Consider the following 20,812-nt stretch of genomic DNA (forward strand, 5'->3'; position numbering starts at 1 on the left):
GTTCTTTTCCACCTTCTTTTTTAAGCAAAAATGATACTGTATTGATCTTAGTGTCACTCAGCTTCAGCATATTGAAACTCGTGTGAGCGATTGAAACCTTGTAAAATAGCTGTTACTGTGTGTACGGAGGGATATGTTTTTCCTGGTTGCAATCTGCAGCATCACCACTAGAGGCCACTGAATTCTACACAATGGACCTTCAAATGATAATTCCCAACCCAAGAAATGTGTCAGTGTGAGTGTGTGCACTGTGTGTGTTTTTACATCTGTGGTTTATACTGTGACTGTGTGTGTGTGTGTGTGTGTGTGTGTGTGTGTGTGTGTGTGTGATCTGCACCAGCATTTAGATGAGTGTCAAACACCCTTTTACATCAAGTGTATTTGAGAAAAAAGAAGGCACAAACACTCAAAACATTGTTATGTGCATCATTCGAGGTTTTCTTTGTTTCATTGCAAGTCATTTTTTGTTTCTGTGTGAGAGGAGGAGGAGGAGGAGGAGGAGGAGGAGGAGGAGGAGGAGGAGGAGGAAGGAGAGAAAAGCAAGGTGTTTTGCAAGAAGTGAAAGCCAAAGAATAAAGAGAGCCAAGGTAAATAAAAAAAATTAAAAGCTTCCATCGCTATGACAACCACTGAAATCACTGAATGAGGCAGAGCTGCAGAACAGCTTCCACTCAGATAACAGTAACTGCCTTTGAATTGATGCTTCCTCATCACTCGAGTGGTTTTGAATTTAAACTTTTCACATTTTAACTGTGCAGCTAGAATATTTCTCTTCGCACTGGTTCACCTTCAACATCAACAAATTCCCAGCTGATGACGACAAGTTCAGGAGAGAAAACCTTAACCTGACCCCGACTTAACTACAGAAACACAGAAAACAGTAACCTCTGAATGTGACAGAGCTTTAGAAATTATTATCATTTATGATTGCTTGCTGCAGCAGCATGCTTTTCATTTGTGCTACTTTCATCTTTATACTATGTTGACCTTTTAGCAAACTTTAGGAGAGAGGATTTAACAGTTGAGTTGATATTAGAAATGCTGAATGAACTGTTTGAGATGACAACTGCTGAAATAGAGGGGAAATGTAATGATGAGGCAAGGAAATAGTGAGTGGTGCAGACGGAGGAGGAGAGAAGCTAAATATCTCTCAGTCATCCATTTTCCAGTAGTGCTTTATTAGAACCTTTTACTTTGTCATAATATCACATTTGTGGAAATGTCACACTCATTTGGGTTCGGTTTGATCTTTGCCTCCTTCTGAATGTCGCTGTCTATAAAACATAGATGCTGGGGAAGTGAGAGTGTGTGCGTGTTCAGGAGAAAGAGGAAAGTACAGCTGTGAGTACCTGTCAGGTTTTTATAAGTTGGATGAGATTATCTGACCTTTGGTGTTTCTTCGTCAAATAAAAATCTTCAATATTCCCTCTCTCAGTGTCTGAAGGACACAGGGAGTCTTTACACCAATGCTTGTTCAGCATACCTCTTTTGACTAACGCACTAATGATTGTGAGGTGGCCATGCAGTGTGATCAAAGCTCTATTTATCAGTGCACATTAATGATCATTACTGTAAATGTGGCAGAGAGGGCTATTTTCCTGTAGCACCTCAACAGATGTTGTGGCACAAAGTCACCCGAACATAGCATCCAGAGGCATAATGATAATCCTGTACAAGTCAAGTGCAGTTTATTTAGCCTGAAATCACAATTCAGAGCCTTAAACTGGACATGTGAAATACTTCATCATTCAGGCCATGCACATCACTTCAGGGATCACAAGCTGAGTTTGTTTCATTTTCAAGTGTTGCAGAGTAAAGACTCTGCTATAAATCATCAGCCTGCACAGACACTCCAGTATGAAGTGAGGGGCAGATTATGTTTTACTGCACTTCTGCAGTGTTACTGAGAGGGACATCATCCCAGGAAGTCAATCCATCACCCTGACAGCCCCATCTGCAGGAAGTTGATGCCTTATGTAAAGGACATACAGGGGTGGAGAGGAACAGACCAGTGAGTAGGTGCTGTTGTTGTCAGTCTGTCTGTCAGGTGGTAGAAGACAAGACAGGAAGTCACTTAGTCAACAAAGAGGAGAGTAGAGAAACATCACAATATGTAAATCACAAGTCCAAGGAATAATTAAAACAGTTTTGAAATGAAGTGTCGCAGTGGTGCTAATGGCGGGTGCATAAATATGTACAGTGATATGTTGTTTATACACTTCAGTGTTTGCACAGATTAAACACAGGAGATTAAATATGTTAATATGTTAAATACTGAGCTGTACAGGTGCTGGTAGGTGGATTCTGTTACTGCTGAACAGAGCCAGGCTCACGGTTTCCCCCTGTTTCCAGTCTTGATGCTAAGCTAAACTAATCGGCACATATGACAAATCTCTGCCAAATTGCAAATAAGTGCATTTCCCAAATTGTCAAACTATTGAAAGTAGTAGTTGCAGACAATGTTTGGAAAACTTCTGTCATATAGTTGCAAGGCACTGCTGGTGTGTACATGGTATGGAGGAGAGGTCTAGACAGAAGTTTGTCTCGCTCACTGTGTGTGTGCGTGTGTGTGCAAGATGTCTGCAGGTCTGCAGTGTATTTTATAGCTTCAGCTGTCTCACGTGTCATGAAATGTGTCTAAAGCAAAGAGATTTCTGTGGGTCTATGATCAGGAGATGTGAGTGAAGAGGAGGATCCAGAAGAAGCAGGATCAACCATGTAATGATATAAACAGACATCCACACGCACACAGCAGAATTAGACACAGAGACACACGCAGCAGTTGAAAAGATTTGACTTAGCTGCTAAGATTTGGTTTGTCAGACATGTTTGATGGATTAATAATGTATCGAATAGAATAATAAACTATACTATACTAAATTATGAATGGAAAGTTTAGGTTGAAGATTTTGGTTAAGATTAGACTAAGGTTAGGTTTAGGTAAAGGTTAGGGTAAGGGTTAGGGTTAAGCAAGTAGTGGTTGTGGTTCTGGTTCGGGTCTCCAGGAAATGAATGCAAGTCTATGTAATGTCCCCAAAAGAAATGAAAACCTAACGTTTATGTGTGTGTGTGTGTGTGTGTGTGTGTGTGTGTGTGTGTGTGTGTGTGTGTGTGTGTGTGTGTGTGTGTGTGTGTGTGTCTAGGTTGACTTGTGGTCTCCTTGTATGTGAGTCTTGTTAATCAGGACCAAGGCGTCTGGTCTGAGCCGGTTGCAGAGGAGAGTTATTCAGCAGACAGCCCCTTTAGAGCGAGGTGTCAGTCAAAACGAACTGCTAATCAGGGAGGTTTTTTCCTTCCTGGCAGAGGAGTGAAGACTGTTATCAGAGCCTCCTTTCCCTTCATGACCAACAGCTGTGCTTCGTCTCAATGTGCCAAACACAAGAGCACCAGCTTTCCCATTATCCACAGCCATTTGTAATCAATTATCAACCACCACGGCTGAATGGTGAAGCCCATCCGGAAGTCCCTGACGATACAGTTTCACTAATAGCTGTTAGATACCAGCTATGAGAAAACTGCACAGAAGTCAATAAAACCCAAGAAGAAGTAACTCCTCTCCAAAAACTAGGCTTTCAAAGACTCATTTGACTTCTTTCACTGGCAATATTGGAAGCAATTTTGAAAATTATTGTTCTATTAAGGGGCTCTTAAAGGCTTAAAGAGAAGTGTATTTTGGGATGTGATAGCCATCATTAGCAGGTCTCTCAAGCTGTCATACAGGACCAGAACTTCAGACAGGATTCATCATCTGGCTGGAGAAACTTTCAAAGATGGTAACAACCTGTAAACTTCCCCTCAGACACAAACAGGCAACATACTGTTGAAGCCCCGTTGTAAAAAAAAACAAACAAATTATTATTTATGATCAAGTATTTTCATTGTTAAAAACATCACTGTTTTTGATTGTAATCTTATGTAAATTATAATATAGAACGTGATGTCCGTGCACATGAAAAGAATAGAGGTCCATTATTTTCTATAACAGGAGATCTTGAAGTGCTCTGTATTATAAAACTGAAAAGCAGCTTTCTCTGGATGCGCTCCTCTCCATGATTCTGTAACGTAATTTCATCTGTATATTCACACTCGGGTAGTTTAACCACAAGGGGGCGATGTGCAACATGTAACCAAGTGAAGCTCACTGACAAACTGATGTGAGCATGAGGTCCAGAGAGTGATATGCTGTGATTTCTCCTCTGACTCACTGAAACTGCTATTGTGTTACCTTATTATCGATCCTGTAAAGAAAACAGGACAAGAGCAGCCCTGCGTATGAGGACAGGCTGTGAATCATTATGCTACCGATGGTAAAAATATCTCTCAAGTTGAAGTTGCAGCATCAGCAGCAGGTATTACATGTTTTACTTTGTCAAGATTTAGGATGAAATAAGAACATCGTAGCAGCCTAAAGCTGTCGCAGAATCACGCAGCTGTGGAGTGAAAAAAACAACCTGTAAGATGTTGCTCTGATGTTAGAGGTCTGTTTTTGATGTGTTTTCCTTGAAGGTGCATAAAGGCCTCAAATATTAATCCCCAGGTGTAGTGCTGGTTCAGAACACATGCTGTAATAAGTGAATATGTGATTCTGTCAAAAATCTAAATCAGTAGTCTGCTTGCGTGGTAGAACATGCACAGAAACAGCCCTGTTACATAAGTGTGATAATGACATGGGAGTGGATAAGGAGACGAGGAAAGGAAGGGAAGGGCAGAGCAAGGGAACACTGGGAGTCCTCGCTGGGCTCTGCAGGGAACGGAGCGATGAGGAGTTTCACACGGCAGTTTGGGGCGTCAGCAGCTGTCAGTTATTGTATAATCAGTCTGTCACTGCTGCTGGTCACTGGGTCGCTGAAGGTCCAGTGCCTTGCTCAACAACATGTATGTTTCATTTATTTGACCCTCCTGCAAGGGAAGGTCACACAAACTTCATCATGTAATCAATCAGAGACTCTCCAGTCGCTGTGTGTCTTATTGTCAGCGTACTTTCCCCGGCATGGGATCAATGAAGTTATTTTATCTTAGTGAGGACTCTGATTTTTAGACATCGAGAGAGGATTTTGCAAAGTAAGGACATTTTGTCTGGTCCTCTCTTCAAGGGATTTAGACTTTTTAGGGGAAGAATTTCATCAAGGTTCAGCATCCTGGTGGTTTTTACAATCATCCAATCATCTGTCAAAATAGCAGTAATCAGACATCTGATAGAATAGTACCGTTTTTTATTCAGATCACCAAAGCTTTTACATTATCAGAAAAGGATGTGTTTTTTGGTGCATTTCTTAGTATAAACTGAAAAGGAACTGGCTAGTTAGCATTAGCAGCAGCAGTAGCTTCACCAGAAATGCACCGAAAACTTTAAAAAATGCAGAACATCAAAGAAGAAAAAGTATGTAAATTGCTGATCATGTCCACCCATGAGGCCGTTACTGTCAGCAGGACCTTTTCATATTTCCATAAAATCCTCCGGTTTCTTGTCTTAAAGTTATTGTAAGAGACTCGACTCCAACTCATTGGGGTGAATTTGCAGAATCAATAAATCGACTTACAGTAACTTGAAGCAACTTTGAGAATCTTTCTCAGAGTTGGTGGAGATTTGTGCTTTGAGTTTGCTTTGATGTTTTTAATGAGTTCTGTGGCTCAAGTTCAAAAGAGAGAGAAGTAATGTTAGTGGAATCTAAAAGCCAGACAGATGATGTGCTATATGCTAGAAAAACGATGTTAAGACGCGGGGAACGTCTTGCTCGATCGTCCAGCAGTTACACTTTAAACATTCGCCGACTTTATGGAGTGAGACAGATTTCATTCACAAGGAAATTCTGGTAGATTTGTCTTCCAGCAGAACATGCATTTTAACTCTGTGCAAATATGCTTTTGGCTGCTCTTTGATTCAAGGAGACTCATTCACATGAATAGCAATGAGACATTGTGGATGCGCTCTGCATTCAGGAAGAGGACACCCCCTGCCATTCATATGCACACAACAGTGTCTCATACACACAGGCGCACTGGCACTCACACACACTCATACAGTACACTCACAGCCATTTGCTCATACTACTGCTGCATACATACGCACTCATACATTTCTGCATGCAGACAATATCAGGGGGGGCTCTTCTTAGTATGTGCATGTTAATAGTATCTTGGGTTCCAGTGCAGACAATCAGGATGTTTTCTCACAACAAATGTTGTGCAGAGTGAGAGGCAAGGCTGAGAGGAATGATGCACAAAACAAGAAAAACTCCCATGTTCTTGTGGCCCGGCACACAGACTGCAACCAGCCGTAACAGATCATGACACTCATACCTGTGGACATGCAGGAGTTAAGCCTACAGTTGATTTTCTGATGTTTATTTGCCCTAACAAGCACCGACCAAACAGTGCAACCTCACCCAAACGTGTCTTTCTTGTCAGCAGTCGAGGGTTTCAATTACTGGACAGCTCTGCAAAGAACTCACAGAGGAAGCAGGTTATAGCACAGTTATCCCATTTGTGCTGGAGAACAGGTCACGTATCTGTCAAACCTGATTTGAGTAGAGGAAAGAAGAAATGGGTCACACACAGCAAGCTGCAGCATGTATGAAAGATATTCCAGCATGTTATGCAAGATTTACAAAGAAAAAAACCAAGAAGTCAGAGTCTTCGTGACTCCAGATTGTCTGTAAATTCAAAGAAAACAGTGTCCACATGATGGAAAGCTCTCTGGAATAAGTAAATTGTGCATGAGCATGAACTTGGCGGGCTCTGTATTAAAGAAGCCCATTAGTCTTGTTCCAGTAAACAGTATGATCTCAGCAGTGGCTACGTCTGTATCGATTCACACACCCAACAACACTTACCAATAAAGTCATGTGAGCAGACCGCATCAGCGCTGACATTAATGCTGTTAGTCAAGACTGTTAAGAGGTCACTGAGCTGACCTTGACCTGCCACACCCCCACAGGACCACTGTGACCCACTGACGCTTCATACCTCATTAATACACGACGGCCGATGCGCTGAGGTCCCATGTGACCTTTATGTACACACACACACACACACTCTCACTCTGCCACACACACACATCTCTACATCTGACCTTCCACAGCGGGCGAGCACATATCCTGAGGAGTGTGTGTGACCCACTGGACTGGCTCACCTGCAGGGGTGAGCAGGTCAGCAGTGTGGGGTCACCGGGGTCACTGCCCACTGTGGCTAGTTTATATTGGTTGATTCAAGATGACGGACATAAACTTCACCCTGTCTGCTGTCGGTTCCCACACAAAAAGCTGAAGTGGGTGAAATTTATTTGATTTCTGTTTGTTAAATTTGATGGAACCAAACAGAAAATGCATGTAATATATATATGTTCGTAATTGTGAACCCAAACTGATGGTCTTTTTCTCTACATGCATGTAATTATCATCTTCCTCCATGCACCGGTTTGTAGTCCTACCATATAGCTAAACTATGAGCCACTTGAGAAACCAAAATATTCAGAGTGGGGAAACTGATCCTGTTTGACCTGCCAAGCAAGGTTCAACGTTCAAGGATAATTCCATCGATCTGAAAAATCATTGATAAAACACTACATCCATTATAATCAACCACTGTACCAACATAAACACCCACAAGACAAAGGAGCCATGAACATAACATAAAAATAACCAAAACCAAAGTGTCCTTCCGAAAGTCTTGTGTCTGATCGTCAGAGTGAGAAGAGAGAGAATACAAACAAACTAGAAAGATACGGTATGTTCTCTGCTCTATCTGTTGGTTATTTGTCTGTGACCAGTATCAAAAACCTAAGTACATGTTCACGCTCCCAAGAGAAAGAAACCAATTGATTTCAGTGATGCTGTGACCTTCCCTCCACGCCTCACTTTTGTAATGAGTCTTTCTCCTGACCCGACTGCCACAGAGGGCAGAAAACCTCTGTGCACATTCACACTCCCGACAGGAAGACATGCATTGGTTTTGGTGATTCTGTGACTTTGTGACTATGACTAAAATCCTCTTTAGCAGAGCCAGTTACGCTCCTACAGAGGAGGGCTGAATAAAACACAGCTAATGAGCTATGAGAGCTTCGTCAAAGCTCACGGCACAGATGTGTTCACCAAAGTTGATCTGAAGGCAAGACCCAGACTCTGTCTCATCTATAGTGTATATAGAAGTCTGGGATTTCCCTTTTCCTGGAGAAAGGCCACATCAGGACAAACAAAACAGAAACCAAGCCCGACGGGAGCATCTTAAACTCATACCCAATGAGAAACAGCGTCAGTATATGAAACAGTATGTCTCCATTTATCTTGTAAGTGACTACTTCAAACATAATCTGAAGACAAATAGAAGTAAAATGAAAAGATTTTGCGGAGGCACAACTCTTGGCTGTTTGAGATACCGCTCAACTGTCAAAACTGGATGTTTTCAACACTATCTGCCACTCACTGTTGAGGAGTAACCAAGCAACAAAGTGTCTTTTGTAATATCTTGAGCAAAGACTTCCACCCTCTTTAATTTGTCCCTCAGTTACTTTTGTTTTTGTCTTCTTGTGTGCATCACGGCACACACTGATCAGACTTTACAGGCTATTTTCCTTCTCATTTGACGCGAATCGTCCAAAACCAACTGCCGCCGACAGATGACAAAAACCCAAAAGATGGATGAGATGCCTGAAACGAAAATGTCAGAAGCAAAATGTCCCGCTGTGCTTGTGATCAGACGGGAAAGACACGTGGTGATTCTCTCTCCGTCTCATCCGCCGTTCTCATTTTCCTCGCCCTGCCATCTCACCGCCTCATCTCTCTCTTCCAATCAAAGATACATTCAGTCATAACCATGTGACGCTCTCCTCTTCGCAGTGTAATATTCCTCTAAAGGGCACAGCAATTGTCTGCCGGAGTAAAACAAAAAGAGAGAAGTGTGAGGCTGTGAAAAGCAGGGATGAAACATTTTCCTTTTGTTTCGACCACAGAACAATCTGATCCTCTCTCATGAGCCGTATCATATCTGTAGCTCCTGACTGCAGACGTTATGTCTCTGTCTGACTGATTGGCTCGTTGGCATTAAGTGATGTCAGTAAAATAAAGGTGTGGAATAGAGATTGTGGGCACTCAGGCGCAATTCTAAGTTATGGATGATGTGTTTGCTCTTTTGATTTTGAGAGAATTAAGATGTGTGTGTTTGACATAACACGCATTTTGCATGATTTCACATAAAGAATGAATTCATCATAAGGATTAAAAAAGGGTGATAATAAGCATGCTGCCGGCCACACACAGTACTCTCCCCTCTGGTCAGTCAGTGTTACACGTGTCATCCATTTCACCTTTTTTTCAACAGTTATTTAATGGTAGTAGTTTTACTTGCTCACATGCAAAGGAGAGATGCATCAAACAAACAAATGAAGGTTTGTTTGTTTGATGCATGGATGTCAGTTTTTCATTATTTTCATTAATGATTACATCCTTCACTGAAGAAGCAATTAAATATATCAGTGTAGCTCTAATAGCACCGTGATGTGGCGTTCATTATTTGTAGATTAAGATTTGTTAAAAGAAGAGAGACTTTGATGACACTTGAGCTCTCACAAGCCTCATGGGAGCTGTAGTTTCTGAATGTTTATGGACTGATCATTTCAATATATTTATGACAATAACAAGCTCGAGGCTGCACGGTGGCGCAGCAGGTAGTGCGCGTGCCTCACAGCAAGAAGGTTGCCGGTTCGATCCCTGGGTCAGGCGGGGCCTCTCTGTGTGAAGTTTGCATGTTCTTCCCGTGCATGCGTGGGTTCTCTCCGGGTACTCCGGCTTCCTCCCACAGACCAAAAACATGCTCATTAGGTTAATTGATGACTCTAAATTGTCCGTAGGTGTGAGTGTGAGTGTGAATGGTTGTTTGTCTTTGCATGTGACCTTGCAATCGGCTGGCGACCGGTTCAGGGTGTACCCCGCCTCTCGCCCATTGTAGCTGGGATAGGCTCCAGCCCCCCGCAACCCCGAAAGGGATAGGCGGTATAGATAATGGATGGATGGAATAACAAGCTCTTTGTTTTTTTCTATCCAGTCCAGATGTCAAAACCAGTTTATCCTTGAAAACTCCAGGATCATGTTTCAGCTTTTTATCAAAGAGAGCACCCCTGAGAAAACCTCATAGTTAGAGAAAGCCAGTAGAAAAGATAGCAGACTCTTTGTATCAGAGGTAAATAGATTTTTTGCCCCAGTTTCCATCAATCACCTCCACCCAGCCATCGACCTGTCAGCTGAAACCTGCTTCATCAGTGTACAGCAGAAATGTGGGGAAAGTATGGCCACCTGCTCAAGTGTCACCTTTACCCCACTCCTCCGCCCAACACACACACACACAAACACACACACACACACACACACACACACACACACACACCCTCCCTCACCCCAATCTCCCATCATACCCCCAAAAAATCTCCAGATGGTTGAACTCATAAAATAAAAGCCTGCTTCCTCCTGAAGGTTTACTGCTGCTTCCTGCTTTCTTTCTTTCTGGATCAAATGATATCTTTGTTGGGTAAGAAGGTGTGTGTGTGTGTGTGTGTGTGTGTGTGTGTGTGAGAGAGAGAGAGAGAGAGAGAGATTCTCTGTGTGTATGTGTTGAAGAGAAAGTAAGAATCTACATCAAATAACATCTTTGTTGCTCTTGGTCATGTGTGTACTGCGTGTGTGCGCACAATTGTGAACATGTGCATCTAGCTTTGTGATGACCAGTTTAGGGTTGGGGTTGGGGTTGCGGTTAGGCAGTTAGTGGTGATGGTTAGGGTCTCGGCCTGGGGAATACATTATGTCAGTGAGGGTCCTCGCAAGTATAGGCGTACAAAATGAGCGTGTGTGTGCGTGCGCTGCATGTAAAAATCTTTGTACATCAAATAGTATCTTTATCAGTGTTCATAGTGTGTGTTCATTTCTGTGTGTGTGTGTGTGTGTGTGTGTGTGTGTGTGTGTGTGTGTGTGTGTGTGTGTGTTCCCATATGGGAATTCATTATCATTCTGCAGAGATTTCTCTCTGTAAATAACTCCTCTGGGAGCTTCACGTTGAGCCTTTTAAAGACTCATTAGGAATCGTTGTTCTGTCATGTCCTTTGAAAAACTCTCAACATGTTCATCTTTAAATACCACTAATGGCTCCATTCATCTAAATGCAGCCATTTACATTTTGCATTTGCAGCATTTAGGTGAAGGTAACGCAACAAAACAACTTACAGTGAAGGCCAACGAGAAGGAATCAAGCTCAATTATGCATTGTTGTAAGAAAAGTCTTTCCTCTTCTCAGGTATTATTTTATTTTCATAAAATCAAAATCTTTCCCTCCGTTAGAGGGATAATGAGGGTCTGTCCTCATTATTATTGGGAACCTCCAGGTAGCAGCCAACATGGGTGAAAGCTGAAGGCAGTGTCACAGTGTGTGAAGCTGCAGTGTCACCAGAGTTCACTGAAAAATAATGATAGCGTTCCTTTGTGTGGCACTGTTCAAAGCCAGTGTTACAAAGTGCTTTACACAAACCAAACAATTAAAAACAGGAATCAGGCAGAACCTATAAAATCACTGTCACTAAAAGCTGGCCTCAAGAAAATCTCCACATTCAGAGGATTTTTCAAATATATTCATATTGAGCAGCTTAACAATATTTAAAAAGAAGGGTTATAAATACTGTATCCCCTCACATTCAGTCAATAAATAAAGAAACAGAAAACCAAAGAAGAGTCTAGATTATCCCTCCGTTCACTTCTGTTTTTATACAGTAAAATGTTGTTCAGGTGTAAAATAGGAATTATTTTCCAGTTTAAATATTGAAGTACCGAATCAGGGTTTTAAATTCTACCAAAATAATGAAGGATAATTTTTAAAAAGACATAATCTCTTTTTGTAAATGTAACATATGAAGTCATCCTGGCACCACGTCCATAGCATTTTATTACCAAAGCCTGAAATACAAAGTAGTTTTTTTCCATCCAGGAGGCGAACAATCTGCAGATGAAAGCAGCAGAAGCTTTGTCTCGTTTGGTCCCCTCGCTGCACATCCCATCCGCTGCACCCTCACTGCTACCTCTGGCCTCCTGCTGTGTCAGATGATGAGCTTTATATAATGAAGCATGTCGTGTGTTTTGAACTTCACAGCCTCATCGATGACTGCAGTTCTTTTAACGTACAGTATGTCTGAGAATGGTTGTTACACAGATGCGTATGTTTCAGAGTGAATTTGTTAACTTGACACGTGTCTCAGGTGATCACAGTCAGCCATGATGGTTATACCACAGCAGCATAGAATGTGAGCCTACAGTGTGAGTGATATTGCTTTTCAGTAGTGTGAAATAATAAATCTTTCTGATGACACTCTAATAGTTTTGTCTCCCCTCCCTCCCTGCAGTGTCGGACTCAACCCCATCTCGCACTGAGGCCCTCCTCCAAACAGCGGGTAGGTAAACACTTGAAACCATACATGACTTATTGTTTGTGTTGTGTATCTCTGTGTCCTCCACGCTGAAGGAACAGGATGTTCACACACACATGCACAGCTGACTGTACAAAACAGTTGGCTCACTGCACACAAAACACTGTGCGCTGATAACTTGGCTCAAAACATCACATGATAACTGTCATCAGGCAGACTGGAAGTCTGCGTTGCTGCAGTGTTAGGGAGGGTTCACATGCAGGCAGCGCTGTTTAGTCAGATTTAGGTGTTACACATCGTTATTTGTCTTGTCTGATTTGACAAAGCACAAGAGAAACCAAGTTATTATTTATGAGCAATCTTAGCCGAGAACCACTGGGGGGGACTCGCCTCCTCATGGGGACAAAATGCAGGTCCCGTTAATGTCAATCATTGAAGGCTTGAGTTAACTTTTGGGTAAGGTAAGGTAAGGTAAGGTAAGGTAAGGTAAGGTAAGGTAAGGTAAGGTAAGGTAAGGTAAGGTAAGGTAAGGTTTAGGTTATGGTAAGGTAAGGTAAGGTAAGGTAAGGTAAGGTAAGAGTTAGGATAAGTCAGAAAATGAATATAAGTCTATGTAATGTCCCTAAAAGTGATGGAAAGCACATCCTCATAAGGTTAGCAGGGACGGTGGGCAACTGCTGCACATCTTTGAAGATGATACACACACACACACACACACACACACACACACACACACACACACACACACACACACACACACACTCTCTCCCTTCTAAGGGGCCACTGCTTTGATCTCCTGTCTGTCTGACTGCCCCCGCTCTCCCTCTTTCTCTCTCTTCTCACCCTCTCTTGTTCAAGGTCATCCTTTGAAACTATCGTATCATATAACAAAATTCAGAAAACCTTCATGAGCACAGAGTGATCATTATTGTACTTGCAAACCATTTCTAATCCATCTGTACATCTCAGCGTGGAGCCAATTAACCAAGCAAGATTAGTCATGTGATACCGTACAACCTATAAATAATAATCTGGCCATTTCAGCACAGTAATGGGTTAATTCCCCCTCGTTCTGCTTTCTGAGTCTCCCAGATGATCACAGGCTGTCTGAGAATGCAGCCAAACACATCTTTCATCTCACACTCTCCCCCTAATTCCCTTTGTCAGTCTAATGAGTATTAACCAAACCTGAATGAGTCTGTAGTCTGGTGGTTTGTGTTTCACCGAGCAGTCCTGTGAGGTCGCTGGGCATTGAGGGTTTGGAGGTGTTCGCTTGCAGTTACCTCATCCAGGATCAAAGCAGAGGAAGGACACCCTGCGTTGATCATTTGAGAGGCATGAGGTCAGCGCTGGACTTCTGGTCTGCTGAAACCCCAGGAGGGCTCTGGCTCAAAGAGGCAGGAGATGATTCTTTAATGCAGGTTTTCCTGTGTCAAGTAAGCATTTTCGATAGATGCAGCCTGGCCTCACAACAAGCTCTACAGAAATGACAATGCTGCTGTCAGCATCGTTGTGTATAACTAATTATTAATCTAAAACTAATCTCAAACTAAAACAACTGTCCTCAAGGCAGCAATGCATAGGCTCATCACGTTCAGGTTTTACTGATTTCACCCAGAGTTGCTTGCATTTTTAAGAGGACTGAATCAATTTAAACTGATTTTACGTGCCATGCACCCAAAAGTTGTTTAAAGTATGTTTTTAATATTTAAACTAAACATCTTGCAGAAATTGGTCAGATTGGCCTGCCATAACAGTTGTCAAAGACTGTTTGGAGGCACAGATCAAAGAAGATGGCTTTGCCCTGCTGCATGCATGAAACTGACTTTGCATAGCTTTAATGTCTGCATTTGCATTTATATGTAGGATATGTTATACTGTAGGTCTTAGCTTAATTTCATAAGCCAACACTGATATTTGAAATGAAAGAAATATGAACTTCAAAAGAGACAAATATGAGCTGTGGACATGATGCAGAGAAACCTGTAGTACTTCACTGGAAGGCCTCAAGCTCAGGAAGAGGGAAGTAATGAATGCAGATAGAACGTCGGTAAAGTACAGAAGCAAATTACATCAAGTCTCAATATTGAGATCAACTGCATACACAAGATTAAATGGATGAATAAAAAGTAAAGAAATGACCCAGTAAAAGTAGGTAATTAGAACTACAAGAAATGTAGATCACCATATATTCTGTTAAGGATCAAGCCAAGGCCTTGGTTGACTGTGTGCATTGTGGAATGAGGGCCTAAAATCATAAGATTCACTTGTTACATCACTTATGTTACGCCTGTAGCTTTCCCACATGCTTATAACAGACTGCCAGACAGAACTGCCTGGAAAGAAGGAACGACAAAACGATCTCACATGGTCTCTCAGCAGTTTGTGTGTTAGTGGGTCACAAGTGAGAAATGCATGTTTGTGATCCAAAAACAGAAAAACAGAAAAAATAATAATAGCTTTAGCTGTTACATAAAAATTAGGACTTAACCTTTCCGTGACGGCGGATACAGACCTGCTTCTGTTCAGTTGACTGATGGCTCCACGGCTGTTAGGAAGTTGTCCGGGCGATAAACACAAACCAGCGGAGGGCAAACCGATTCGAAACCCACAGACCTCAAGTCTGCAGACAAAGATCATTTTTCACACGTGTCCTGGGTCAACATCACAAGACACCCCCTCTGGTTCAGGCTGTGGTGTTTATCAGAAACAGTCACAGGTATATGTGCGGTTATCGTCAACGCTTACTTCAGTTGTCACTGTTTGTTTCCACAGGAGCTGGCTCTGCACACACCTGCTAGTTTCTTCTTTTTATTGTTTCTTTTCATTTTTTGGTGGGACTGGCAGCATAACTGTCTGCCTCTCTTTAAAGTCTCTCACTCAGGGTCTCTTCACACAGGGGGTTTCGTGGTGGACTGTGTGGATGTGTCCCAGTGACTGACATCTCCCATCACTCTCCAGCTTTGTTGCACCTGTTTGGACAGGATAACTAAAGGTGCCATCATAGTAAAATTCAACCATTTATTTCAGTAATGGACAGAGTTAGCCACGCTTTCTTTTGGCGGTAGTAACTTAAAAATACACAAAAGAGGCTAATTATTTATTTAGAGTTATTTGGAACCTGCAGTATTTCTTCACCTTTACTTATTTAACATCTTTCTGGCTCACAGCCTAACAGTGCAAACCAAACTGCAGACCAGCAGTCTGCCGCTGCTTGTTTCAGACGTACGATCATTACACAAAGCAACAATAGGCATGTGTGGATTGAGGTGATGAATCATCGTTTCCCAAACTCCCCATTTTACGTGTACGCACAGATACACAGAAAGCTGAGTTAGCGACTGAAAGTAAAGTGCCGCACGTGACCGACAGTGCTGGTCGTGCTGCACACCAACCAGAGGCATGCCAATGTATGCAGCTAAAGGTGAAACGTTTCTGATACGGCCAAATGAAATCTTCAGACACATCTTTTTTACCATTGCTTTCTGTAGTTTTATCTTATCCTGCTGTTTTAATTCAGGGCATGGACTGGCCAGTAAGTAACTCCACTGGATGACCGATAAATCTGCTTCCTACGAGGCCTTCTGCAGAGGCCTAATTCCATTTTAATTTCCTCCCAGACCTACAGTATGCGTGCCATCTCTGCATTAAAGCCCACAAGATTATTTTCCAATTTATACATTATGTAGTCAGCTTTGTTTTCATTTTATAGCACAAGGCAAACACTTTCTGTTGAGATTGTTTCCTCTGAAAGAGCTGATCCTTGGTGTGCTGCGAGATGTTTCAGGCTGAGCCCGTTGAGGGCATTTAGGTCGACGCAGCGGGACCAGGGACACTTCTGTTCATTAGACTGTGATTTAAGCATGAAGGAATGTGGCCTGAGAAGTTTGTGTTTCGCATGAGGCAGCAACATACTGTATTTTGGCGACTGTTTTGAGCTGTTGCGTCCTCTTCTGGTCTTTCAGCAGAGTTTTGTTTCTATGCAAGTCAAGCTTATTTCTTCCATTGCTTTAATTTGAAGTGATTGCTGCCCAGAAATCAAACATCTCTTCTGCTTCATCTGAACTGGCTTAAGCATGTTGTTTGACACTAAAGTGGATTATCATTTTTCATCTTTAGAGAGAGAAATAATAGCAGGAAAAATGGAATTACTGCTGACATGGAATCAGTATTTCAATAATATACTTTTGAAAATATAAGGAGAATATCTGTTGTTTTTTGATTGGTTAGTAAGACATGATGGATTTTGTGTTGCATTTTGATTAAATTGTATCTAGTAAGCCTTTCAATTTAAATTTGCTGCAGTGTAGACTTGCATACATATTTTCTAAGCCTTTGTGATCATCAGAATAAGGCCTTGGAGAACTAGTCTGCATGGTTATTGAAACTTTCAGTAGTTAATCTCTGACCAATATCAAAATAACACAACTGGCTATAAATACATGATCACTCAGCAGCAGTATGGCCTGATTCACTCATGACCTGGTTCATGGTGAATGATGGACTGAGTCACATGCTCCGTAAGTCTTTTCAAACTGGGGCAGGGGCAGCTGTCCAGAAATTACATAAACTTTGTCCATGTTTTATAACAACGTCACATGACACCCTCTCAAGACGGTCAACATATTGTACAGATAGGGTGTTATTGGACACCTCAGGTTTTCTTGCACAGCAAAAAATGTCAGTCTGAACATTGTCAAGTAAAGGAAATTGCGTTTGGGCATTTTAAGGTGGTGATTTTTTTTCCCAGTGTGTGCTCTGTGACTTAATCTGTGCTGGCACAGCCTGCCCGTTTCTTTTTCAGATGGCGGTTGTTACGTAAGTTGAAGTTCCTTTGTAGTGAAAGGTCCTCCTGATACCTGTCTAAATCTGTACTGAACTGCTTGGCGTTCAGACATTCTTATACCTGTCTGAACACGGCGTCTTTTTTATGTGTCGTAAAGCTGTAGGAGCAGCTGATCACGGTGCAGCTCAGGTTCAATCATTTGACTGCTATTAAATAACGTGCATCAGAATTAACAACTTTCATACAATATAGCCGCAGCTTAGCTAATTGAGCATTAGCCAAAGAAACAATGGATGAAAGCTGAAGAAAGTTGGTCAGGAGACTAGCATTGGAGAACTCAATGGGCTTTGGTTGTTTGCAGGTTAGTGGACCCATGAGCTGAATTATGTTGAAATTTAAGCTACTTTATGCAACCATTGTTTCAGCAGCATTTTGACTAAAGTTCAGTGTGTAGTCACGACAGGGTGAGTATGCAGGCTTAATGGAAAAATCAGAAAAAGCAGAACTTGACTTTGCAGAACTAATCATTTAGGATGAAGAGGAGAGGTGAGTTGGGTCAAAGGTTGTGGGTCTCCGTTTGGTTGTAAACATGGAAATCCAACTTTACCGGGTCACATTGAGTTCAGGCCAGTCCCTGTCATCAAGATAATAAGCCAGTTTTTGTCTGATGTCATAGATCAGCAGTCTCCAAATGGTCATCTTCTATCAGCAGCTTTGTGGTTCTAAGCTGCTGCAGGTCAGAGGTCACAGATAGTAGCACTGCTTTGTGGTCTGAGTCCCCTAAGCAATTATCTTATGACTGGGAAGGAGGAAAGTGCTGAGTGGCGCAGCGGTGATCTAAAGGGTTCCTGTTCAAGCCTGTGCTGTTTACTAGATGTGTGCTTGTTTATTGCTTCCTTCCTCGTGTCATTCTGTCTCTGTCACTTTGTCAGCTGCTGACAGCAGTAACATTGGAGTTGAAATGACCAGAGAAAACAGACACTTTGCTCTTCCAAATGCCCCACAGGCTTGTGATGTTTGCATCCATTAAGCTCACAGTTCATTTCACCCATCAGTGCAGAGGAGGTGTATTTTTTATTTTTTTGGACATATCACTGTTTCATCCTTACTAATCATCAGTCATCATTAGTATCATGTCAGCCATGTTATCGGTTCGCTGTTGACTCGTAGTACATTTACCAAGCCATGGCTGTCTTATTAACACATTTGATTTGAATTTGTGAGTTGTGCAAGCTAATGTAAGCGGCTAGCTCTTGCAGGTTAGCATTAGCATTGCAGCTTACCTGAATCCCCTGTCCCCAGTCTCACAAAGCCAGACACCAACAGGTTAAACGATTCTTTCAGTGCTTGAATTTGTTTTGGAAATGAAGTTCAGGACAAACTTCACTGTGTCACAGTAGCTTCAAATGGAAACACTTTTCAAAGAGTAACTTAACACCCTGTGAAAATCTTGTCTTTGCTGACCTGCAGTGGTGGGTTCTTCTCACCTTGCTGCAGTGATGCAGGGACGTCAGGCTGCAGCAAAGGAGCTGTGCTGATGGAGGTGTTGTGTTTATGGCAGTGCTTCCCAACAGTTTTTCTTAAAGGACCCCTTTGCTGTCACTTAATAAACTGACGAACCCTGACTAAGTGGATATTGCATATTACATTCAGTCAACAATAACAGTGCAAATATACTGCACAATTAACCCAGATAGTGAACTCAATAGCTGCAGGAAGTTTGTGTAAAATGATGAATTTTGAGCAGATTATTTCCTGTGAATATGCATCAGAGATGCGTTTCATGGTGTTTTTAGGAACATTTTAAACAATTCTCTGCCTGTATTAAGTGTTTCCTAACAATCACACATTCTGAAGTGGATTCTTTTTTGTCAAATTCAAGTTTCTCCCTGATGCTTGGCGATTGTTCTGTAAGCTTTGCATACTTTTCTGATAACAAGACTGTTTAGTAAAGAGTGAAAGCTTTGTGAATGTAGCTTGTGTTCAGGTCTTCACTGTGGCCTTAACCTGTGACATTGTGTTTACCTTTATATCTCTGAAAAAAATATCTTGACAGTTTCGTTTAGTTTCCCTCACAGAAATTAATGAACTGCTGAGATATAGATTTACTGTATATTTTTTAAAAAGCTTTGGTGACCCCTTGGGGGGGTCAGGACCCCCAGGTTGAGTAGCAGTGGTGTAAGGTATTGGTGAGACAGTCACATACGATTCAGATAGTCCAGTTGGAGTGACACATTTTTTGGTTTAATGTGATGTTGTGAAGACAGACAGTGTAGGTGTTACAGAAACTTCACACTTCACTCTATAACTGTGTTAATGGATTTAGCACTCCAATAGGATTACTTCATATTCAGGCTGTTCATGGACGCCCTGTCAGTAGCTACAGTCTAAAATAACAACCTTGTGACTTTTCTTGCAGCAGGCCTCGCTGCTTCGCCCTCATAATTCCTAAAAAGTACACTGAACTGATGACCTTCACCACAATCTGTTCTTTCATGTCAATTAGTCTCTGCACTACCCCATAAATCATTCATAGAACTCAGCCTGAGCCTGTATTAATAACTAATAAGGATAAGTGATATTAGGGAACAGCTAGTATGCTGGCACAGCAGAGGGTCAAAAAGGTCCAAGATTACATTGGTCACACTGAGACAAAATGCTCCTGACGTGGAAGAGCATCTGATCAAGAGCAAAAATGGACCAGTTTTGCTGGTATTATCCAATCGGCTTGTAAATTATATCGGTCATTATGTGATTTTTGGTTTGGGGAATTATTCCTGCCAGTCTGCCACAGCTCTGTATAACGGCTGTGTTGTACAGTAAAAGGAGGCTGTAATTTGTGAAATATGAGTTGATCTCTTGATCCACTGGCTAGATAATGCAAACGGCTCGCAGCCTCCAGGATTTAATCAGTTCAATCCCTCTTTGCTAATGTGGCTTAAGAGGATTTACTCTATACGTTATTATGGCATTTCCTGAGACGAGATCATTTCCCTTTTTATCTTAGCATCATATGTTTGACTCTGAAATATATCTTCAAAGTTTCTTCTTCTGCATGGTTGAACTCAAACAAATGCATAAAAGTATGCAGACACCTACACTGAACGGAACACACACTCACATGTTACGGCTACTAAAAGAATAAATACAACATCCAGCATGGCAGCATCAAAGTGGCCTTTCCCATTGATTTCCTGTTTCTGTGTCACAGAGAAACAGGTTGGCTAATAGGGCTGAGTTATGCAACAGCATGCAGCTGTAGGCTTTTACCCATAAATCCCTGCCAGTGCTCAACTTGAGGAGATTAAAGTTGAGCGAATGCCCACCCTGACAGCAATACATGGAAGTGGGCGCTGCAGGGTCATTTTCAGTTATTTTTCACTCTGCTGGAAAGGAGAGAGGAGATTTGAAAGTTTGGAGTTCTGACTTTTTATTCCTACTCAGTGAGATGTGGAGTTTTGTGCTTTTATGGTGTACAAAAAGTGCACATGGTAAATTCAGAATAACAAGAATAACACAAGAATGTACCTTTTCATTTCTCTGGCTGCAGGTTTCTCTGTGATTAATTTGTAAAACAGGAGTTGTGGATGCTAATCACAAGAGAGCTGAATCACGAGTCTGTGAAATCA

The 20,812-nt window shown here is 41.9% G+C and overlaps 1 protein-coding gene across 1 annotated transcript in view; it reads left to right on the forward strand.

Moving 5' to 3' along the window:
- rasgef1ba (RasGEF domain family, member 1Ba) overlaps positions 1-20,812 on the forward strand; it is a 111,574-nt gene that overhangs the window by 7,369 nt on the left and 83,393 nt on the right. Inside the window, exon 2 of the mRNA XM_070963977.1 lies at positions 12,374-12,421. Coding sequence (XP_070820078.1) covers positions 12,374-12,421 — 48 coding nt within the window. The remainder of the gene's footprint in view (positions 1-12,373; positions 12,422-20,812) is intronic.

Source organism: Chaetodon trifascialis, chromosome 6, assembly GCF_039877785.1.
Source record: "Chaetodon trifascialis isolate fChaTrf1 chromosome 6, fChaTrf1.hap1, whole genome shotgun sequence".
NCBI classification, from domain to species: Eukaryota; Metazoa; Chordata; class Actinopteri; order Chaetodontiformes; family Chaetodontidae; genus Chaetodon; species Chaetodon trifascialis.